The sequence below is a fragment of the Phocoena sinus genome, chromosome 12, assembly GCF_008692025.1.
Source record: "Phocoena sinus isolate mPhoSin1 chromosome 12, mPhoSin1.pri, whole genome shotgun sequence".
NCBI classification, from domain to species: Eukaryota; Metazoa; Chordata; class Mammalia; order Artiodactyla; family Phocoenidae; genus Phocoena; species Phocoena sinus.
Window position 1 is genome coordinate 35,036,535 of NC_045774.1, and position 25,380 is coordinate 35,061,914.

Below are 25,380 nucleotides of genomic sequence, written 5' to 3' on the forward strand. Positions count from 1 at the left end.
TGCTACTGCTCACAACACATAATAAGCAGTTGTATTCTTTATGTATGTTAATATATTTTACATTTTTGATTCATACATGGATTAATATATTAACATATTTTGCTGTACTAGTTGTTAAATGTTTTGAAAATCACTCCTTGCCTATATACATCCTTTAAGATACATTTCAAAGGCGGCTTTCTCCATGAAGCCTTCCCCAGTTATTCTCCAGCAGGTGAGTAGGGATGCAGTCAAGTATAGCTTCTTGACCTTGGACTTTGAAGTTAGAAAGATCTGAGTCTGATTCTCTGCCAAACCATTTAGTCATTTTCTATCCTTGGGGGATGTTGCCTTAAAGTCTCAAGACCTCATTTAAAAAATATGTGCTTAAAAATATGTGTGGCATTCAATTAAATGTCAAACATCTGAAATGGGTATCAGAAAATGTATATTTTAGACTTGGCTATATCACTTAGCAGCAATGTGACCTTAAGTGAAGCGCTTTCTGTGATTCAGTTGACTCATTTATACACACGAACAGATAATTCCTATTCTTCTCATTACTTGGGATAGGTGTGAGGAACAAATGATATATAACTACTTAGAAAATTGAAAAAATAATAAAATCATAACCCCTAAAATAATGATGATATGATGGTGGTGGTGGTCTCTATGAAGATATAAAACAGTTGAGTAAATCAAACCACCTTTGAAAACAGAAGAGCCCTAATTTGACTAAAATAAAACCTTAATTTTTTAAGACTTTTGGTGGAAGTCCTTAACCCACTCAAGTCCATCTGCTTTAAAATTTTAAAAATCTTACTCCTTATGTATTGCTCAAACATGTTATTGTCTCTTCATTCTCATTTAGTTCAAGCCTCTTACCATCTCCAGAGTGTAATTCTGCAAAACTAGGGACACTGCATTTTTTTTGCTTCCAGCTGTTTTCCACTTTGCTGTCAGGTTACCCCCTTATAGCACGGAGGGCTGCTCTGCTGTTCCTGTTGGTCTCTTGTTTTTTTTAATCTCCCCTGTGCCTGTATTTCCAAAGTTGGGAATACATAGCTTAGAAGGCCCTTCAGAATCTGACTCGTCTATTTTGTAGTGTTATTTTTTACCCTAATTTGCCTTTGCTTCAGCTATACCACATGTCTCATGAATATCTGATCACATCACATTCTTTCTTGCTTTTGTGCCTTAGATGCTCGTCCTTAATGGAAGCTTCTTTAGCTGGAAGAATTCTGCGTGCTTTTCAAGAGCCAATAACACTTTACCTCCTCTGTTTCCAGAACACTATAGTCATCTGTCTATTTTGCCATTATTTGTTTACAACTAACTCTCACATGAAATTGTGAACTCTTAAATGAGTCTCATACAGATTTGTGTATCTTCCTTGTCATTTTCACTTCTTGCATCTAGCATGGTTCCTGGCATACAGTAGTTACTCAACACATAAAGTCACAAGAAAGGATGAATAGGCAGAGTGTTCAATGCCAGAATCATACAGAGCTAGACAAGCGGTGATACCACAAGGCTTAAACAGTAAAAGAGTTAACGACAATTCTATTCATAAAAACCATTTCCTAGTAGGACATCAAGTTATTTATCAGACTTAGTTTGCCCTTGCCACAATTATATTGCTTTGTCAGTTTCTTTATATTCTTTTTAGTAAAGGCATCTTTGCTTTTGGTGATGATGTGATCCAGTAAATAAAACTGTTCTATATGAGGCATGGCATCATTACGTCACCCCAGCTGGAAGCAGTAAGGATACAAGGCTTACTCATGGTTCCATCACATCCAGCTTCCAATTTTCTAAGCTTTGGTTTGTCCACTGATTAATATGCACAACACATGCATGATGAGTTAGGGATGATGGATTTAGTCATATTTTCTACAGTCTGTTTATGAGAAGGATTAACTTTCCTTTTAAATCAGTGAGAGATAGTCAGAGGGGACACACAGGCAGAGTAATGAAAGAACTGGGCAGACTTAGCCGAATCTGTCAACAATTTCTTATGGAGGAAATCATCACCGTAAATGTTCACTTCATAAAAAGGAGCAATGCTAGTTGATGTTTGGTCCTTGGCTTGGTAATCATTTATTTACCCAGGGTCCATTCAGAGAGCATTATGTAAATTGGAAGCCCTTCAAATTTCTAAGAAGCATGATCTACTTTACTGGAACAGCCGTGTGGCAGGCAGAATAATAGCCTCCCAAAGATGTCCGTGTCCTAATGCTGGAACCTATGAATATGCTACTTTACATGGCAGATGGGAATTAAGGTTGCAGATGGAATTAAAGTTGCTAATCAGCTGACTTTGAGATGGATAGAATATCTGGGATTATCTAGGTAGGCCCAGTCTAATTTTATGAGTCCTTAAAAGAACTTACAAGGAAGAAGAGGCAGAAGAGAGGGCCAGAGATGCTATGTGCAAAGGGCTCACCCTGCCATTTGTAGCTTTGAAGGAGAAGGAAGAGGCCCTGAGCCAAGGAATGTGGGCCATCTATACAGGCTGGAAAAGGCAAGGAAGTGAATTTTCCCCAGCGCTACTAGAAACAAACACTGCCCTGTGGACACACTGATTTTAACCTAATTAAGGCATGTGTTTGTCTTCTGACATATAGAACGGTAAGATGATAAATTTGTGTTGTTTAAGATACTATATTTTTGGTAATTTATGGTAGCAGTAGAAAACTAATATGAGCCCAAACTTTGTAATGGTTTTCTTATATTTCAGTTCATAATATATTGCCAAAAATGGTTTTGAAGACCACTATCCTACTATTCAGATGCTCTAGGTAACCTGACTGGATCATCTTGGCTCTGAATAGCATCTAACTTGTCTAGACAGACTGTTAGAACATAAGCACCACAGATTTCTTTCTGGCAACTTTATTCCTCGAAATTTGGAGAAACAGAATTTACTGGTGACCAAGCCTGCAAAAAGCAGCTGTGTCAGAAATACTAATTTTTTAAAAAGTCATACCTCTAATACTTATCCAATTCTTGTGAGAACCGAAAATTTGCTTTTCCTAAAAATGATCTGATTAATTATAAGACAAATTGTGAAACAAGATGGGTCCTTCCCATCTTATTTTTTTGTATATGGTACATACATTTTCAGTGTCAGTTTGTGAACAAGGATTCCTATTAAGCAGAAATTCATCTGGAGTGTATCATCTGCAAGATCAGCTTTAAGAGAAATGAAAAAAATGTGAAGACAGGGAGATTCTTTAAGAATGAAATTATGCCTTCCTCCATGCGCCCACACCAATGTGGTTACAGAACTTTGGGGAATTTATTCCAATGTTTTCTGTACTCATGGTGTTCATTGCTTCAGTTCTTCCTATCAGAACCTCCTGAGGTCAGAAAGTTTTGCCCTTTTCAGAGACTTTTTTCAGCCAGTGAAGGCTTCTGAGCTAACCAGAAATCAAAATGCGATGCTGCATTTTGTCAGAACTGCATGTTTAGTCTGCTTTCTTAGGAATAATCAAGAAAAGTTATATGTGAAAAGACACAGATGCTCCTTTCTCAGTGATATTTTCATACTTTTGAAGTACAATATGAAAAAATCTAGTTGAAATCTAGAACAACATGTATTTTGTATATCCATGTATTTTATTGATTTATAGAAGCTCACAAAAGATAAATATCTTTTGGAAATGCCTAAGATTATATATATAATATTATTATATTATACATAATATGTAATACAAGGCAATAAATATTGTATCATGGTGATGTTGACCCTTAGTCCAGAATGTCTTTCTTTGAAAGTTCATAGTAAACAGATATTCTACTATTTATTTTGACTTATAATTGAGTATATTTATAGCATGGAGAATATTTTTAATTTATCAGACTTCCAATCATTTTAGGAAAATCTCGAAGAGGTACCTAAAATTTAAGTTGCCCCAAATTTAATCATATTACTTATCTTTCATTTTTATTATTATGTGAAAAAAGTAGGACTCAAATTAAAGCTGCCTTAAAACATATATTCTGTTATGAGTTTAGTAACTAAAAAGCATGTGTGTATATGTTAGAGGATCTCAAGGAGTTGTTTGTAATATTTAAAGTCGTTGTCCAACCCAAATTCTATAAAATGTTACTACTTAACTATAATATACAATCTACTGCTTAAAAATCTATACAGTGAAATAGAATTAGTTAACATTTCAATATTTGGATTAAAGATGACTATAGACTCTCTCATAGGATGTAAAGCCCTAGAAGAGCAGCTAAGTAAATGCCTATTAATATTCTATTAATACCAGTTTCATTTCCACTTCATTTCTATTTCAGAAATGAGTCAAAGGACTGTATCCAACAGACTGAGACTAATACTAGTGAAATAAAATTTATTATTCTATTCTATCATTAAAAAACCCAGCAAAACGCCAATAACAAAAACAAAACTTTAAGACCACTACTTGGCTCTCTCTGACTCCCTTCCCTGGACAGCCATTAAATAATTGACTTTTGAGGAAAAACAAGCACATTTGTAAAAAGTTTGGCTTCTTGTGAGTCCTTTCTCCCTTTGTCTTTCATCTCTTTTACTCAAGTTATAAAAAAGAGAAAGTAGATGCAAATCTTTTTAATTTACATTTTAAAAACTTCTTTTCAGTTCCTGTTTCACCAATTTAGTTTTTCACCTAGCTTTGATTATTCATCTTTATAGTTCCTGACTTACTATGTTCACCACCTTATCAAAAATTCTAATAGAATATAGAGTTAGGTTCTTGTGACCAGAACTATCACTGGCATGGAACATTTGGTGCCAACCTCCCAACGAATCCCAGATTACGTTTGTATCCACGTCCTCTTTTTGACAGGGTACTATCTTCTGCTGTCTCTGGGCAAATACACAGGTCCTGTCTGCTGGATCACCAGCTGGGTTTAAGAAGGAGACGGACTCTCATGGTTGACAGCTAACCAGATGAATGTGCCTCTTCTGTACAGCTGAGGTAAGGAATTGTCATCAGCGAGTGTTTGGTACAATTTGGTAGCTTGAAAGGCTGGGAATTCACATTTGTGACATTTAAGCAGATTTTAGTCTCATTGGCTTATTCCCCAAGAATTGGGTAACATGTTATAGTTTTTGATGATTTGTTGGTTATTTGTTATTCTTCTAAATTCCCAAAGAATGAGCAAAATAGCCAGTGGGAACACTGACATAAGCAGCAGACTTAGCAGTCACTTTTGTGAGCCATCAGCCGTGGCACATCACATTAAAAACCCCAAATGCAGGCCAACCGTGGGTCAGAATTCTCCCCAGTTAGAGGAAGACTCTACCATGAAGGAAAAGAGCAAGTTCAGAAAGAGTCTTGGCTTAAAATGTAAGGTTTGAGAATCTTAGTAGAGTGGAAAGGGTGGAAACAGGTAGTGTTTATTAGAAATAAAAATTTGCTGCCACAGAGAATCACAGGGATTATCAAGAGTATAGTAATTCAGCTACAAGTAATTCATACCTTGTAACGGGTGTCACCTGAGTTAAATGAAGATGAACTTTGACTTTTATTTAAAATTAAATAAATATATAAACCCTAGAGTAAAATATTTCTTCTTTAAAATGTGTCTTGAGGTTTTTCATTATCCAAACCCTGGATTATTGTAATCTCAACCTAAATTTCTTTCTGGTGACTCCTAAGATAAAGTGCTTTTTCCCCCCCTTCCTAGACATTAAAACACATTTTTACTCTTTTTTTTTTTTTGCGGTACGCGGGGCCTCTCACTGTTGCAGCCTCTCCCGTGCACCGGACGCGCAAGCTCAGCGGCCATGGCTCACAGGCCCAGCCGCTCCGCGGCATGTGGGATCTTCCCGGACCAAGGCACGAACCCATGTCCCCTGCGTCGGCAGGCGGACTCTCAACCACTGCGCCACCAGGGAAGCCCCACATTGTGCTCTTTTAAAGTCTTATTCTTTCCATCTGCTTGACCATATTAAGAATAGTCATGAAAAATGGCTGACCTAAAACAAGTGGGATTTTAGGACCCAAAGAAGCTGATAGTAAGGAGTGAGCATTTAGGTCTATTCACCAAGAAAAAGGAAATAACAAGTTCCCTGACACTGGAGCTTCAATCCTTTTGTTACAGGCTTGTACTTCAGCTTCTTTTTCTGCTTAGTCATTGCTTTAACTCCCACTCTGAGATAATTGCATGACCCTTGGAGATGAATGATCTTCCACTTAATCTTAGCCAATGCAATCTGGACAACCTCAGGGTTGGTGAGGCTCCTCTTGGGTGGTTTTCATTTGTTTTAAGAACATTAAAGTATCTCATAAATCTATATTTATTATATTGGTGAGTAATCTACTATAATTAAATATGAAATGCTGAAGACAATGTTAAGGTAACATTGGGGTCACAAACCTCTTTTTATGGTGGTTTCATGGCTGCAAAAATACTCTGGAATTTGCTTTTGTCTTTATGTCTGCATCTGTTTAACATTACGAAGCATCCAACAGCATATCATTTTCAAATGGGCACTTTATAAGTGTTTTAAAATAATAGTGATGTTTCTTGATTATAAATACACACTGCTTATAACAAAAAAATTTAAGATGAATCTTGGAGAGAATACAGCTAACAATACCCTCATTCAATATGAAGTGTCTTCACTCACCAGTATTAGAAAATTTGGTGAGCCAGTTTTAATACAGTATTTAAGAATATTCAGGGTTAATACTAGGTCTGTTCCTACTAGTTTTCGATTGAAGACCAGTATGGAGGTAACAGAAATCAGGCAAAGTAATATAAAAAAAAATCAGCTCAAGTCCATGAATTTGGATCTATGATTTAGAATGGACTATGATAAATGTGCTAAAATTGACCTTTGTCATACCTTCAGGGAGAAAAAGGATTTGTGATGCAAATTAATATTGGAACAAACAGTTGTTTTTAGAGGTGTTTAAATTATCAAAAAGTATAAACTTTTCCAGCCCTTTATATCATTTATGAAAAAAAATCAGTGTTACGAGGAAGTATTATTGATAACTGAAGCAGTCACCTAACCAATTTTCCGCTTGACTGCAATAGATTAATCACATGCAATTGGGAAAGTAACAATTGCATGTTTTTTCAAACATATTCTGTAAACACTAGCAAAGCTATTCCTTTGATTTTCTAATTTTCAATATTAAACAAGATGCATCCCTCCAACCCTAACAAAAATTAAATACTATGCTTTGGAACTTTGTCTTCAGTAAAGGAACTCAATTTTCTAAGTTAGACAGATGAACAAAACAAAACAAATGTGCATACCCAAGATAAGAGACGCTAAGTGTCAATTATAGGGATAAAACCACAAATCAATAAATAACTCATACCAGGAAAATATATATGTTAGAGGACAAATGAATTATAGAACATAAAGAGAGTGAGAGTGAGTGTTTTCAACAAGCTGGGATAGTCACTTCTTTTTGTATTGAAATGTGCTACAAAATCTATTGACTATAAAGTTTTAAAATTGAATAAATCTTCATGCATTTGTACCTAAATTCAGGAATACAAATGAAAGAGTTACTCACTCATGTGATTCCATGGCTAGTTTAAAGAGTTAAGATAAAGCTGCCCAAAGGTAGAAAGCGTCTCCATAAATCTAAACACTATTTCTATCAGACATCCTTGCAAACTGGCCTAGGAAAATTTTACTGAGTACTTCAAATGTAAATCTATTGTATGGTTGAGAATAAACACAAATAGATCACAAAATGGGCTTTGTTAAAGAAAAATGTGTTGGTGACTATGTTCCCAGTTCTCTGACTCCGTATGTTATTAGTTTTAATTACCATGTAGCACACACATACTTAAATTTTGAGGAGAATGAAGTTAGACTAGTTACATTCTAATGGCTCTAGAGAATATGGTGTCAGTGAGGTCAGCTTGTAAAGCCATGGTCCTCATGTTCCCACAGGACAGCAGCAACAAAATAAAATCCAGCATATAAGCAGTTTCATAATGTATCTGTAACCCCGATTTCTTAACATCCCATGTTTCTTTTGCTCTTTTCACACCTCTTGGTCTTTTCCTGATGGGAGCATATCCACTATTCAAAAATGAGATTTAGTGAAGTGTTTGTAAAAACACACAGGCAAGGCCAAAATGGCAGCCACCGATTTGTCCTTATTTCCATTAGGCCATCCTTGAATTCGAAAATCTCTAATTATGTTTCAAGTGCTTTAGAAGGCTTAATAGATCACTAGTAGGTTTTACCACATCTTAATTCTGAAAATCTGTATATAATTTAAAGAAAACATATCCATGTGTTTCTGACTGACTTGCCATTAAGCTTATTTTGTAAGCTCAATTTCATGTCTAAAAAATATTTAAAAGCCTCTTTAAATTGTTAAGCTTTTGCCAAGAACAAGGTATCATAAACACACACACTGTTTATGGGTTGGTCTTTGACAGCCCAAACTAAAGTCTGTAAATAGCTATCTAATAATACTACTAGAGGAAATACATGCTCCCATCTTTTTGCAAACAAATAGCTTCCTGCCCTCTCTTTGCCTATTTGGAGGAGCATGCTGTATATTTATAACTTTATAGTGAAACTCTTATTCTGCTAACAGTCAGTTTCCCTTGTTTTCAAAGTTAAGCTACTATATTCTAGGAGGAATTTTGCACCAGCGCCCTAGCCTCAATCTCATGTGCCTTCAGCAGATGTCTACAGCAACTGAGAGCAGCATGTGATTTTTCCATATAGTCGTGAGTTCCCAAAGAACAAACCAAAAGTCATGCTGCATCTGCTTTATTCGTACATGCACATTGTGTTCTCTCTTGGAACTCTGTCCTCTTACAGCTTGCTTCAGGCTTGGAAACCTCCTGGGCTGGGAACTTTGCTCCACGTCTGGCATATCCACTGATTCACAGGACACTTAGGAGACCATGTATACTTCGTAAATTGAGTTGAAAATCTGAACCTCTGAAATACATTTTTTAGTAAATTTCATTTTACGTCTTCATTGTTAATTTATAGTAGTTGGATGGAGTATTAATTTTCATAACCTTTTAAAAAACCAAGTGAGGATCTTTATTAGGTCCCATATTTAAACATAACCCTGTGAAAATTGCACATGGCACTTAGAGCCTGAAGGTCACTGACTCTCCTGACTGGCAGTGTCTTTGTTTAGACAGTGTGATGCTGCTAACATAACCATTTACTCCATTTGAATACGATGTTAGCAATTTGTGAAAACCATTTGGCTTTAAAACAGCAGTGTGATTTGAGGCAAAAGGCCAATTTGCTCATTAAGTTCAAGTTTGTTCTTTGAACAACAAAATGATTGTAAAACAGAAAGAAAGATTTAGCAGATTTCGTGATAGAAATAGAAGGTTCTCAATTTTATCAGCAACAAAATGACAATAATAAGAAATAACGGCTAATGCCAACCACATGTGTGCTGTGTATAATTTTAAAAGGTCGGAAAAATAGAAATAAATGGTCATCTTGAATATGTGGCAAAAGTGTTGAAAGAGACAGTGTAGAAAGAAGACTGGATTAATAGACAAAAGGTCCACATTCTAGTCCTGATTCATCTGTTTACTAGCTAACACTCTTAAGGTTGTTATAAACTTTCTTCAGCCTCAGTTACTTGAAATTTCACTGGACTTGGAGTCAGGTCTGGGTTTGAGTCCTGTGCCTGTTGCTTCCTATGTGAGATTTAAAGTCAACTACTCACAAAGCCTCAATTTCCTCATTTTTAAAATGGAGTAGATAACAACAATGCAGACATGCCCAAAATATTTGAAGAACTACATAAGATAATTATGCAAAACTGCCAAGATTTAGACAAATCATATTGTTAAATCACAGCCCAATCATAAAGAATCTATGTCAATGGTTATGGTTATTGGATTTGAGTAAGGATATACAACCCAAGCAAAGTATTTTCTTTGGCTGTTTGTTAGGTGATTTTGGGTCCACTATAATTACCCTGGAAAACCATTTTTACTTCTTCTTTAATAATTAGAAGTCTCATCTCCATTTTAATCGTCTATCAAGTTCCCAGGAATAATATAACTAGGTAACAACTACTCTAGCTTTACCCCTTAGGGTCCAGTGGTGAGAAAATTCCCTTCTAGTTGTTGTACATGTTAGTGGGCTCCATGGAATATTAGGATTTAAACCCACTCAGAATTTGGATTTTTTTTAAAATTTGACTATAAAAGCTGTATATGTTAAACAGCTTGATTTTAGAGAGTAAGATCAATAGTTAAGGGCTTTTTTAATTATTCATAAGCTTCCTTTCCAGAGAAATGTAGGCTTGTGAAACAGGCCTTTTAGTTAAAGGAATAGCATTTCATGGCAAATCGAATATTTAATTTCCATTAATTAAAAATAGTTTTATGTTTCCTATGGAACTTTGGGTTTTTGCAGTTAGAAGATTCTGGATCACATGTTGGTAGTTTTATTCTTTTCAGTATTCTAAATACATATATTCAAGTCCTTTGGGTCTCAAACTAACTTGTTTTTTTAAATTTAGTATTGCACACACATTTTTAGTTAAGCAATAAACATCTGTCATCTGCCATTTATTAATATTAATTATAAATAGTCAGTGGCTCATGGGATCCAAGTACAGCAGCTGAGATTTTTCTAAATCTGACCTCCTTAGAGTTTATACAAAAAGTGTTCAGAGTACTTCTCCTAAGCTCCTAGCCAATTTAAGGCTGGTTTGCAACCTAGTGTTTTAGATTCTGCATCTAGCAATGAAAAATGACAAACTGACAAAAATGATAAATGACAAAAATCCTGAAAAAAGCATTGTGCTAGGGGATTAGGTGGGACAAATGACAAGAAAAGATGTTCAAAATGATATGGTGCCATTCATTAACTATTACTACAAGCTAAAGGTTATGTGTACAGTGTATGTGTTAGGAACATTAAAAATGTCATGCCCCTTTTCCATAGTTTTGTTGCTTCAGATGACAAATATGGAAGCCACACTTCTATAAATTAGTATAAGAGAATACAAATTTGGGGAGAAAGTCAAGAAACAAACAAATACAAAGCCAGGCATATTAGTATCTCCCAAGAGAGCTAGCGTTCACAGCTACTTATTTCTTGTCACCCTAAATATCCTACAGCTACAGCAACATATACTCTAAGACATCTGACATGACCTCCGCACAATGCCTTGGAGGGCACACTGACATATTTTTCCTTTCTGAGATTCAAGCAATTTTCCAAAGAAAAAATATTGTGCTATACTGTAGCAGAGGGTTCATAGAAATGTCAAGTTCAGGTTTTACCTGAGTCTAATTGAAAAACATAAAAGATTTATAAACCATCTTGTTTAACGGTTTCAAATAAAATACCCTAGCAGAGGGCTACTGGTTGGTTAGCCCTTACTTCAATACGAGCACTGCTATTTTCTTTTATTATTTTAACTTGTGGTAAAAGTGCATAACATAAAACTTACCTTCTTAACCATGTTTAAGTGCACAGATCAATGGCATTTAGTATATTCACATTTTGGTGCAACCATCACCACTGTCACTCTCCAGAAATCTTTTCCTTTTGTAAAACTGAAACTCTGTATCCATTTAATAGCAATTTCCATTCCCCCCTCCATGAAACCACCATTCTATTGGGTTGGCCAAAAAGTTCGTTCAGGTTTTTTATAAGCTGTTACGGAAAAAGCCGAAGGAACTGTTTTGCCAACCCAATACTTTCTATCTCTATGAATTTGACGATTCTGGGTACTTCATATAGGTGGAATCATACAGTATTTGTCTTTGTGATAGGATTATTTTACTTAGCTTTATATTCTTAAGGTCCATTCATGTTGTAGCATGTGATAGAATTTCCTTCCTTTCTAAGGTGAATAATATTCCATTGTACGTCTATATACCACTTTTTGTTATCTATTCATCTATTGATGGACATCTGGGTTGCTTCCACCTTTTGGCTATTGTGAATAATACTGCTATGAACATGGATGTACAAATATCTCTTTGAGACCCTGCTTTCATTTATGTTGGGTATATACCTACATACTTGGAATCGGTGGATCATATGGTAATTCTGTTTTTAATTTTTTTGCCAAACCACCATGATGTTTTCCATAGCAGCTCTGTCATTTTACATGATCAGCCTTACTAGTAGTCAGAAAAACAAAAGGATACTATTGTTAATCCATCAGAATGGCAAGTCTTCAAAGGACTGATAACATCCAGTTTGGGCATCAGGAAATAGGCATTTCCTATTTATAAGGAAATAGGCATTTCTGATACACTGCAAATGTGAACTGTTCAAACCTTTTTGAAAAGTAATCTGGTAGAATGCATTAATTTTTAAAATGTGCACATCCTTTGGTTTTTCCATCCAGTGTTTGGGACTCTATTTTATATTAGATCTCACAACTACTGAGCACTTACCAGATGCCAGACACAAGTCTCAAGAGTTTTATACACACATTAACTCCTTGCTACATCACTCCTTCACTACAACTCTGTGAGGTAGTTGCTGTTATCATCCCCACTTTACAGATGAGGAAAATGGGATATACAAAGCCTAAGTAATTTGCTTAAAGTCATACAGCTAGTTAAAAGCCACAATTAAGATTTGAAAACAGGTACTCTGGTTCCAGAGCCTGTGTTCTAAATACTACGATGTATCGATTACTACGTCTTTAAACCTCTGATAGAAAGGGGAGTGCATCAGTTCATTAACATTATAGAGATTTTTACTGTAGTACTAAGAGCAAAAAGGGGAAAACATTTTGCTATCCATGTGTACCATTATGTTATATTGGTAGTATGCCATTATGGTATCCATTTGTACCATATCATATATACCATCACTGACGTTAAAAATAATGCTTTTTCGGGGCTTCCCTGGTGGCGCAGTGGTTGAGAGTCTGCCTGCCGATGCAGGGGACACAGGTTCGTGCCCCGGTCCAGGAAGATCCCACATGCCGTGGAGCGGCTGGGCCCGTGAGCCGTGGCCGCAGAGCCTGCGCGTCCGGAGCCTGTGCTCCGCAACGGGAGAGGCCACAACAGTGTGAGGCCCGCGTACCGCAAAAAAAAAAAAAAAAAATTATGCTTTTTTGAAAATTAAACAAAGAAAAAAACCCCACCAAATCTAGAGTTGAACTGAGATGGTTTTGGTTTTCCAAACTAGTTTAGTGCTCTTTTACTTAACTAGGCTGGCACTGCAACTATTAAACTACTTTGAAGACTGTGAACACAAGAAGAAACAATGATTCTGTGAACATATAATCCTTTGAAAATGGAGGAAACCTGCAGGAATGGAAGGAAAGGGTGTTAAGGCAGGAAACAAAGCAGGAGGAGGCGCACTAAGGGCACACAACATGGTGGGAAGCCGAAGGGCGAGGGAGAGACATTAACTAGGAAAACTGCCTCTCCTACACATTTCAAAGCAAAATTAGAAAAACTGGACAAGCGTGAATCCACCAAAAGTTTGCCCAAGAAATACTTTAGTAAACTGCATGTTAGCTATTGAAAAAAACCAATTTGAAAAAAAACAAAATTCCTTTATGATTTTGGTGTTGCTTGGAAATCAGAGGAGCATGACATCAGATGTTAACAGTTTGTACTTATTATTTTGAGGAATATTTCACTATTTCATACATCCATGGTCCATAAAAAAGTAATTAGCTATCTAATTAGCATTCTATAAATTAGGATAATAATTTTTGTTCACAGATTGTAATTAATTAGGTATTTTAACTACTGATCCTGAGTATGCATACATTTTTCTATGACTCATTTTTGGAATTAGCAATTATTCATATTTTCCAAGTATGAGTTCAGTATGTTGATATTTCCTTGCCTAAAATGTGATATTATTCAAAACTCAGTGAAAAATAAGTTGCATTGTGCTTCCAGACATTAGATTTCACATCACACAAAAGTAAAAGGGATATCTCATTTTAAAATGTATGTTTTGCATTGAGATATAAAATGTAATTGGACTCTGTTCATAAACTATTTCCTAAATCTGATCTCTTGCAAAAATAAGAAAAGCAGGCTTTTCCAGCAGAAACAACAAATAAACAAAACAAGCCTTTACAAGATATATTTTTCAATTATGGCAGCTTGGGCTCACAGAGGCTAGAGTTATGACCCGGTGGTGTATACACAGTATAAACACAAGAGTTCAGTAATTAGGTTTGAGTTAATTTTAAAGTTTCACTGGCCTGATGTATAATCAAGCAAAAGGTCATTACCCACACTGGTACATTTCACACAGAACCTCAGCAGCTAGAAATGGAAATGGACATGTCTTTACTTAAGCTTGCACAAATCAATCCCAGAAAGCCTTCATAGGAGTACTGGATTCTTTTTCTATTCATTTCAGAGCCAGTTTACTCACAAAAAAAGTTTTCTAGCAAACAAAAGAAATCAGAAAAAAAATTAGTTAAAATATTATTAGCATTATGCTAGACATGCCTCTCTAGTCTAAAACAGATGGAGTAAAACTTTGGTTACACTTTCTCACTTAAATGTTTTTTGCCATAAATAGTATTGGACAGGGATTACGCTATAGAAGAGTACAAGCTTCTAGATTTTGAGCTTTTTTTTTTGGAAGAAGATCATTTGCATCTGTTGTTTTGTCAGCCTAGCACTCATTTCTACACAGAACTGCTACTCAAAGTGGCTCACGTGTCCCTTGGCTTCAATAGTGAGCATGTGACTGAGGCAGACCAATCACAGCACTCCACTTCCTCTGCCACAGTGATGGGTTCAAGGGTAGACATGTGAGCCAAGCTGGGTCAATTTTCACCTTCCACGAGATTGGATGAATGGACTCTGAAGGAGAGAGCGCACTATCCTTTTAGACCAAGAGCAGCGTGGATATAGATTTAGGGCTTCCCAAAGCCAGCTTTCCCTGCGAGTAGAGACAGACTCACTGTAGCAGGGGAGAACAAGGCCAATAAACAGACACAGAGGCAGGATGACTTGAAATGGCAAGAAAGAGAGAGGAGAGAAGAAGATGGAGCCAATGATATTGTTCGAGCACTTAGAGCAAACTGTGTCTTCAGCAAATAGTTTACTTTTTGCTTAGGGTAATTTGAAATCTGTCTTTTCAAATATCCTGATGAATACACAGAAGGTAACAGTGACCTTGGTGAAAAAGGACTGTCAATGAAAGATAAACACTCAGATATTGTTTTTCTGTTAAAATAATAATTACATACATTTGCAAATAATTTTTTAGAAAAACTGAAAAACAGTAAGAAAAATGATAGAAAAGCATTTCCAATTTAGGACATGAGGAATGGGGTGCTTTAACCAAAAGGAAAAGGGAACTGAATAGAAAATTAAATGGAAAGTGAAGTACCTGGGGAAGAGAGCAGAAACTTAGTGGAATAACAAGTTTTGAAGAATTTCTCATTTACACCCATTTTGTACATGTTAATGTATACTGATGCCAGCCACTGTGCCGAAAACTTTATGCTTGGATTTGTCCATTAGTACAAAAATACACCACATTCTATTTGGGGTCTGCTTTGACAGCAACGTACAAGAATTAAACCATTAGAGTGGTCTTTCCCTTTCCTGATGCTAAAAATGATAGGGTTTTAATGTAAACAAGTTTGAGGATGTTTCTGTTTCAATGAGGTCAGGGAATTTAATTGTAACCTGGCTGTATTTGCTTGGTCACACCTCTTGGGAGGCCTGTGGCGGAGGTAACCAGTCTTTTCTGTCAGGCTGTAACAATCTACAAAGTTAGTCTGCAACACTTCTATGAAGAAGTTACTGGAGTAGATAAAAAGAGAATAAGATAATGATCTATGGAAAGAATAATTCTTTTGTGCCTTCAAATGTGGGGTGTCTTCTTTGCCAAAGAGGTTTCAGCAACACCAGCAGTTTCAAGGAGTGACTGTGTTAGGGAGGTGGGAAGGAGGACAGGAGCATGAAAGGAGGAAGTGTCTTTTTTGGTGGAGAAATGTTTACTTTGTAATTAGCAAAGGACAAGAAGGCCCTTTTGGAAACTATACTTGGGGGTCCAGAATTTAAATTTATGCTGATGCTCTCTGAGGCTCTCTCTAGGGAACCCTCCTAATTGGCAGGGATCTCAGTTGGCTAGAACAGGCTGCACATGAAGCCAGGGTCTCAGGGTCATTTCTCCAAAGGGCCTGTTAACTCAGCTCTGTTCCACAGCCACAAGCTGTACCTTTAACCCTACTTAGCCATCTCACAAAAACACATTAGCATATCAACATGGTGGTCACAGAAAAATAGATTTGCCTTGAGACCAAAACAAAAAGTAGGCAGAGATATTTCGTTTTTGCCAGCATAAACAAATGTCTTTGTAAATGTGTTAGCAAACTAATGAAACTGCAGCTACCGACAGAAGAAAATTACAAAGATGAAAACTGTCCACACAAGCATATGCTACAAGTGAGCTGATCATCGACTGTCTTTACTTTGTGGACCAACATAAACCATGACACCAATATCTAGATTCATGATGGCAGGGACTTTTGTCTTTCTTGTCCATTGCCATATCTTCAGTACCTAAAAGTGCCTAGCACATAGCTGGTGCTTTAATAAACATGTGTTGAGTGTATGAAGGTATCCTGGCCTGGCCTTTTATTTATTCGTCCTATTCTGCCCTTTACAAACTGGAAAATACAATAGAAGTAATCTCCCTATATACCATCTCCTGCATCAAACACTGAGTGTTTTTACAAAGGAAGAGACACTACATTAGATAGGAAGAGAATGTTGAATAAACGGCAATCACACTCATCTAACTGCAAACAAGAGAAAGACCTCTGGTAGATGGAGAAAATGGTTACAATTCTCCACTCATCCCTGTATGTGCATGCCAAGTTGCAAAGTAACTATGGGACTTCTCCCCCAAAAGGTGAAATCTATTTCAACTTTTGAATCAGAACTGGCCTTGTAACTTGCATAGAATAACAGAACATGGTGGGAGTAAAATTGTGCCAGTTCTGAGCCCAAACTCAAGAGGAACTGCTTCTTCTCTCCCTCTTAGAACCTTGTAGAACCCCCTAGCCACCTTGAGGATGATAGAAACAGCAGTTTCCTCCGTCCTCAGCCAGTCCACTACATCAGGGAGCCAGCCAGAACTGCACAGTGGATCCCAGCCCATATTACCCACCCACATTTATTGTTAAATAAATGGTGGTTGTTTTAAGCCTGTATGTTTGGGGGTTATTTCTTACTTATGCAGCAAAAGCTAACTTGAAACAACTTCACCCCGATGCACAGGAGCTAAACAATGGCAAGATCGTTGTTTGGTTGGGGGCTGAAGAATGCTTTATTTACTACAGCTACTACTCTATTCAACAGACTGACCAGTGTGTGTTATGTTACACATACCAATGGGTTGAAAAGCATTAGATATTTATAAAAATCACAAAAAGGGGGCTTCCCTGGTCGTGCAGTGGTTGACAGTCCGCCTGCCGACGCAGGGGACACAGGTTTGTGCCCCGGTCCAGGAAGATCCCACATGCCGCGGAGCGGCTGGGCCCGTGAGCCATGGCCGCTGAGCCTGCGCGTCTGGAGCCTGTGCTCCGCAACTGGAGAGGCCACAACAGTGAGAGGCCCGCGTATCGCAAAAAAAAAAAAAAAAAAAAAAAAAAAAAATCACAAAAAGGAAATCTCAGAAAGTATAAGCATTTGCAAGAATAATTTATTATAAAAATTGTTTTAGAATAGAGATGCTGCAGTATACACACCAACACAGCACAGAAGCCTAAAAATGATTTTTCTACCACCAAAGCAAGGTAGGGACTACAAAGCTAATAACAACACTTAAGTATTTTCCCACTGTGAATAAAGCCCACCGTGAATTTTGACGACTATGAATGTCCCCAAAATCTTAGAGAGCCTACGAAAATGGAATGGTATGAACTTGGTATTGATTATAAAAAGATAAAAACTGCTGGTTGAATTATAAAAAATAGTATATAGTACCTGGGATTGCAAAACATGACATAAAAGGCTTATTTTCTGCAGAACTTTTTCATTAACACTGAGAAATTTAAGAACATACAATGTAATTGTCAAATGTGCTCAAGGCAAGAAACCTAGTAGCTGTCATTTTACTTTTTTCAAAATCTATCTAGGTGCTGGATGTGATCCTTCAGCTCCATTATTACAGAGGGAAGTAAACTGTGCATACATAAACAATCTTAGCGTGGTCTTCAACCCACAAACCTGGGCAACACAGAATGCTTGCAAAGATCCTGCCACTGTAATGTCAATGTCAGAGGAATCAATGAAAGAAATTGGAGCCTGTCACAGAGGTGATAACACCCTTTTAACTATGTGGATAATAAATCCGGACACATAGCTGTGAAATTTGCAAGCTGATTTGATGCTTCAAAGATTAAGCTGTAATTGGTGGGAAAGAAACAAAGAAGAGTAAGAGTTGAGTAATATGGCAAAGGAGAAAATATGTAATCAAATAAATCAGTGCATAGGTCATGAGTGAGCATAACTGAAAAGGACCCAAAGATGAACCATGTTTTCATGAGGATCTTCAGAGGTTAGGAGTGCCTCCATCCTTCAAAAACAATAGCATACCTGTATTAATATTAAAAGCCTAATATTTAAATTAAGTTGTGGCGTATACAAACTGTAATGTTTTCATCAGTAACAATGGTACTCTAGGTCTAGTTCTAGTATTTACAAGATTCAGAGAGATAAAATTTTGGAGTATTAGGTTGAACCCTATGAAACTGCTTATATTTGACCATTTATAATCAACAAAAATGGCAGTTTCATATGGTTTAACCGAGTAGATAGGAGTGTATTAAAAAACAAGAGATGACTGTAGCCACATAATTTGTCTCAGTGGAGAGAGAGCTAAATAGTGATTAAACAAATGACAGCCCTCTCCATTGGGGACATTAAATGAAAAACTGGGCTTAGCCTTTAAGAGAAAGTCCATACATTTGTATTAAGGAACATTGCTCAGAGTGAAAGGCATTATTTATTTGCAATAGACTACCTTTCTTGGAGGTTTTAAACATAGCTAAATATTTTCGTGTGGTACTGGAATATTTGAAATTCAAGCAATATTAATTTTTAATAAAATTGATTATTACCTTTGTAATGATTGGGGGGCAAAAATTTCCCCTCTGTTTCACCAAATTGTTCTTGTTACCAAAGGTCTGCACCATGTGCAGGCTTCCATTGGTGGCAATGAAAGGTTTTCACTGGTCCTTCCCAGAATCAAAACAAAAAACCCATTTGGGTAAGGACTAACATGGCCTCAAAGAGAGATTGTTGAGTTTATACCAGGGTTGCTCATCTTTGGCACTACTGGCAGATAATTTTTGATGTGCGAGGCTGTCCTGTGCGTTGTAAAATATTTAGCAGCCTCTCCCCACTAGATGCCTGTAGCGTCCCCCTCCTCCAAGTGTGACAATGAGAAGTGTGCCCTGGGGAGCAAAATCATGCCTGGTTGAAAACCACAGTCTTTAATGCCACTCTTATCTCAGCTCTGTACTTTGTCGAATTTTCTCTGACCTGTGTTAAAGGGCTAGTGTACTGATTGGGTGTAGGGAAAGAGCAGAAAGCTCCCATCCTCCAGTGCTTAAACAGGATGAGTGTCTGTAGGCCAGCTGGTCCTCCTGCATGAGGTGATGGTGGTGAGAGGCCATCATCAAAATTCTCCCAGCCAGTTGGCATCCTACAATTTTGAGCTAATGACTCCTTCTATTTGGATTTTGAGAACTGTTCTGAAAATCTTGGCTAAATGTCTCGTTTTGAATTTGACTGAAGCTTTAATATGAATCCTTCCTGTATAAAACTCAACTCTTCATCACTGGAGTAGTTGTTATAAAGATTTTAAGAAGTTAACTAAAAGACAGAGGTGCAAACCTGGGAACAAAGTGGACTCATTTTTTATTTGTTTCCTTTTTTAAAAACAAATTTTACTGTAACTTTAAATATAGTGCTCATGATAAATGTAATACATATTTATAATACTGGTATTTGAAAACATGATTAATAACAATTTGTAAGTTAACATATAACACTTTTCTTCTATGTAAAACCTAGTAGAATTTTACAACTGTACTTTTAATTTTGGGAAGGCACATAAGGTGACCTTCAGTATGTTCAAATAATGCAGTAATTCCCACACTTGTTTCTTCCCTGGAAATGTCTCTGGACATTTTATTTATTTATATTTTAATGGATTCTTTTTCTCCTTCTCTGCTAAGAAGGATGCTATTTCTTCTTTACACCAAGAAAGTAGACCCTGCCCCATTTCTTCCATGACTCTGTTCTTCTCTCTCCTTTCTATCCCAAGATCATGTACTACATGTAATTAATTAGGATCTTATTCATGCAATTCACCAAAGAACAAAATTTCTTTCATTCTTTGTGAATTGCCTCAAAACCCATTACCTACAGGAAATTCTCTTCAGTTAATTAAAGGAATATACAAATGAATGAGAAACATTTTGGTGATCTTCCTTTCTTTGCACCCTGCCTTCCAACCCAAACAAAAAAAATCACTCTTTTGCATCAAACGCTGACAAATATATGCTCCCCTGTTCTGTTTCACTTCCCCTTATCTAAAATGGTTACAAGCAATATATCAAAAGAGTTAATAAGTATGAATTGGCAGCCATTAAAAGTGCATTTTCTCCTTGTTTACTTCTATTTACAATATATTGTTTTAAGGCATATGTGATACTAGTATATATGTTAGCCTTCATAATCTCTTAAAATAAACGTTATATATCTTTGACATTTAAGATATATAACTCAATTGAGATAGGCTCAAGCTAGAAACTACTGCATTGGTAATAACTTCTTATTAAAGCTAGTAATTGATGGAGAATTTAAGATATTAAAAGGCAGCATGCCAGGTAAAGGGCAATAATCCTAAATGTGCAAACAAGTAGTACATCAGATAAAAGTTTAGATTTGGGGCTATAGAAATGACATTTATCTCCTCAGATTAACTTCCTATAAGTATTCTAAGCATGAGAAGAATATTAGTAAAGAAAAATGTGTGTATGTGTAAGATTTTGCAACCAATTTTTCATATATATATGAAAATTTCATATATATAAATATGCATCTCACAACTAGAATAATCCATTCTGTTACTAAAAACTAGTTCCTCCTATTCAGCTTCTTCTTTGTGTACATTTTAGAAAGTCATTTCTGGATCTTATCATTCTTCCCTGGAGACCTTGCCTTTGGCAATTACAACACAGCAGAAAAATTCCTGAACACATGCTCCATACCTTTTCCAAATATGAGTTATCTACTTCTGTCTATTGTTAACCTCTTGGGCAGGGAAGACAGATGTAAGTTTAAATTCAAGATTTTCAGGCTAAATTTTTTTTTTTTAAAAACCTTATCTTTTAGCTTTCTCATCTGAAAATGCTCAGCGATGAATCTAAATGATGTTATTTTATGAATCTACAATCATTTAGGTGCAGTTCAAGTAACAGCTATTCTAGTGGTAGGAGAAATCATGCCTTCATCACTTTATTGTGTTTATATTTATCACTATTGTATAGCTCTGAGATATACAATATAAACAAGAAGACTCTGGGTAGTGTTATTATTTTGACGTGATATTTGATACAGTGGCATATCCAGGGGTCATAATTACTTTTCTATTTGGTTTCTTCATATTCAAATAGATATATTTTTGATATTTGAGTTACCATTAAGAGAAGTTAAGAAAACTAATAGGTTAGAGAAGTAAGCAATGAAGGGAGAAGTGGTTACCTTCCTATCTTAAATTTCTAGGCTACTTGAGAAATTATTTTTGACAGACATATAAAAAGATGAATGAAAATTAAATAAAAATGGAACCAAATCTTGAATTTAATTATACATGTAATCCACATCTCCTACTTAGTAGTCTATGGATTATCAAATTTGAAAAAGAATAAAGCACCTAAAATTTTCTAGTTGTATAACATTTTCTTTGTAAACATAAAATGCCAATGTATCCTACTCAGAGGAGAAGAAACAAGGACCAGAAAGAAATTTTTAAGTCAAGCTTATGTTACAGGTTACTATTTTAAACTTCTTATGGCATTACTTATCTTAGTTGTTGCTAGTTTAAAAACTAACATTTTCAATGTTAATGTTTAAGTCAGTGCTAGCAAAATATATTAGAAGACCACATCCTCAAATAAAAGAAAAAAATGTAATTAGTATCATAATTTAATTTTTCTATTGGATGAGATTTTCTTCACTTATATTTTAAAAGCAAAGTATACTAAATACTGATTAGTAATGTAGAATCTTTGTGGAAAGAATAATATGAACAAAGACCACCTGTAAGTCATTAAATTTTAAGAAAATTTAGTAAACATAAGTAAATGTACGGCTATGGGAGCTTACCAACAAGTAGAGTGATGAAATATTTTATTTCCAAATCCAACTTTTAAAATCTAAGATGTTTTAAATTAATTGGTAACAAACGCCAGAAAGACCTTTTTCACTAGCCAACTTTCATTCCTTAAACCTAATTTTAATCAAAACCTCTTATAAATTTACAAAAACTTGAAGTTCCCTTAAAATAATCCATGTATTCAAAAAGTTTATCACATTAACTATTTGATTACTAATGGCAACGACATGCTGTATCCATCCTGATGATGGTCAGTTTGGTCTTTCGGTACAGTGAAAGACACTGCAAAGTACGGGGGACCAAGTCCTTTCTTGTATGAGCAAAGTTCAAGTTTTCACAGCACCCTCTTCTGTGTTTCCATCGAAATTTTCCACACACCAAACCTCCCTTACTATGTGATATTGTGATTGTCTGCTTAAACATCTCAACCTTTCACTGGACTCTGAGTATAACTTCAGGATAGGGATGGTACTCTATTCAGTTGTGAATCCCCAGGGCTTAGCACTATGTGTGGCCATAAAATAAAAATTCAATAAAATGATGTTGAATGAATGAATGAATGGAATAAACAAAGGAATTTCAACTACAGAGTCAGCCAAGCTGCAATTAATTGAGAGGATCATTTATAGACTCACCAATAGCTACATAACATATTTGTAGGCAGTGGTGCTGAGGATTAGTGAGAAAGATGGAAAAATTATATTTTAAAAGTCAACAACTGCAGATCTTCTATATGGAAGTTTAATCACCTTAAAGCATCAGATTAAATGATATATTTTTCCTTGGCACTCATACGACTTCAGAACAGCCCTTACACAGAGTTATTTAATATTGATTTGGTAGGTTCTATAATCTGATGTATGAAATTACTGTAATATGAAAAAAAATCTGGGGATAAAATGTCACGAATGCTTGTATTATACTTATGAAATATGTAACCTTTATAATATGTTTAGCTACAAAAGCTTAACACCTAATTGCACTACTTTGGTTTGTAGGCAATGAAGAAAGGAGTAAGCTGATGGCTGGTATTCACCATGTTCATGTACCAAATGTTATTATTAGACCTTGTGTTTCTGAGGCTTCCCCTAAATTTTCCAGGTACTAGGAAGGTAGATGATAGGAAAGATAATGGCCCAAAAGGAAGATATAGGCATATATTATATGCTTATAATGCAGCCCCCTTCCCTAAGATGCAATTAGCACACTTTTGTGTAGTTTAAAGTTCTGATATCAAGCTCCATTTTAAAAAATTACCACATCGATATTCTGTAATTTACAGCCAACATATTCTTTGTTTGGTACACATTTTAGGGTTTTCAGACATGAGTGATAATAATAAATGTTTCCTAAGAAATAAAGTGAAATTTGCATCAAATCATGAGGATTCAGACAAGCACATGTTAGTATGATTGTACCTCGTTCTCCCTTCTGACACTTCTTTCTCTGCACTGTACACTTCCTTGTCTCACTGGTGGGGGGACACAGGTTACCCTTTGCTGATGGATGCTGTATTATTTCTCGGACCCGTGTTTCAGTCCCTCTTTTGAAGCCACATGTTTTTCCTTTTTTCGTGCATGGACTCCAAGGACTCCATTCACTGGCCTCACAGTGCACTGAAACAGAACACCAGAAACAGCCTCAGTTCGCTCACACATAGTTTCACAATTGTTAAATAAACAAGAAGGCATGCTTCCATCAATACTTGCCCAAATTCTGAGCAGCAATCCTGCAGAACAAAGTTGGGCAAGATGACTTAAAGATAAAACAAAGAGAAAGTGAAAGCAGGAATAGAATGTTCTCCACTTTTTGGTCCTCATATTATCAGGTAAACTCACTCTTGCGTTGGGTTTACTTTTCACTGTAGATTTGATTAACCCAGGCATGAATATAATTATTCACAACTGACCAATGCTTTACAATTTCTAGAGCACTGCTACAATTATTGATGGATCCTGACCATAACTTGATAGGTTAGTCATTATTACATACTCGAGAATTGATTCTCAAAGTTTAGTGTGCAACAGAATCACCTGCAGGGAGGACTTGCTAAAACAAAGAATGCTGGACCTCTCCCCACCCAGAGTTTCCAATTCAGTTGCCCGCGGTGGGGCCTGGGAATTTGCATTTCTAATGATACACGTGATGCACATTTGCAGGTACTGAGAACACACTTTGAGAACTTCTGTGCTAGAGAATGATTAAGCAAAAAATGAATTCAGGTGCTTGGCCTACAACTCAGTGCTTTTTCTACTTCATGTGCCTTTTCTTGAGTACTTAAATATTGTCATTTATTCATGGATGTAGATCAGGCATAGCAGTATCTGTTTTGAGTGAATTCTGGGTCAATTTCTGCTGATAAACTGCTTCTAGAATTCACCTGACAGGCTGACTTTTAGGATGAACTGATATACTTTTTCTAAAACTTCTTTTGTAGATGTTTCCCTTTTTCTGTGTGTATCAATCTTTTCAGTTTTGGCTTTACAAGGTATTATAATGGATTTTTGCACTTCTAATAAAAATAAACACCTGCAAGATGATATTCTTATATTTATGTTCATAAAATTTCCTGACTTACAAAGGAAACGGTTTGCAACAGTAACTCTTTCAGATGATATGACTCTCTTTCCACAAAAACAAATTCCCAGTAACCTTGCTGCCTTCTGATTTAACGAATCCTTATTTTAGAGCAGAATACCATTTTTCATACAACCTCAAGAAATATAACCTAAATGTTTCAGAAATTTAAAACCATTCACAATACATTTTTTTTCACATGCTTTTTCAGTCACTTTCAGGTATCTGAATGCAACACAGAGTTGAATGGAAATGATTAGATAAGTGAATTTAAGTTTCTATGAAGTTAAATGAACTTTACTGAACCACTTTCAAAGGAGTCTTCATGTTCAGTTGGTTAAAGAACAGAGCGACCAAATCACTTAATGATATCATAATCTCTTGCCAGTTAAGGTCATATCTCTGATCCCAATATTAGTCATTAAAAAGTAGGGGAGCTTTGCACATACAAATAAAAACACCTCCAAGAAAGCAAA

General features: G+C 36.0%; 1 protein-coding gene across 1 annotated transcript in view; it reads right to left on the bottom strand.

Moving 5' to 3' along the window:
- The window catches only part of RSPO3 (R-spondin 3), a 77,372-nt gene that overhangs the window by 14,835 nt on the left and 37,157 nt on the right, over nt 1–25,380 (bottom strand). Inside the window, exon 4 of the mRNA XM_032651322.1 lies at nt 23,746–23,943. Coding sequence (XP_032507213.1) covers nt 23,746–23,943 — 198 coding nt within the window. The remainder of the gene's footprint in view (nt 1–23,745; nt 23,944–25,380) is intronic.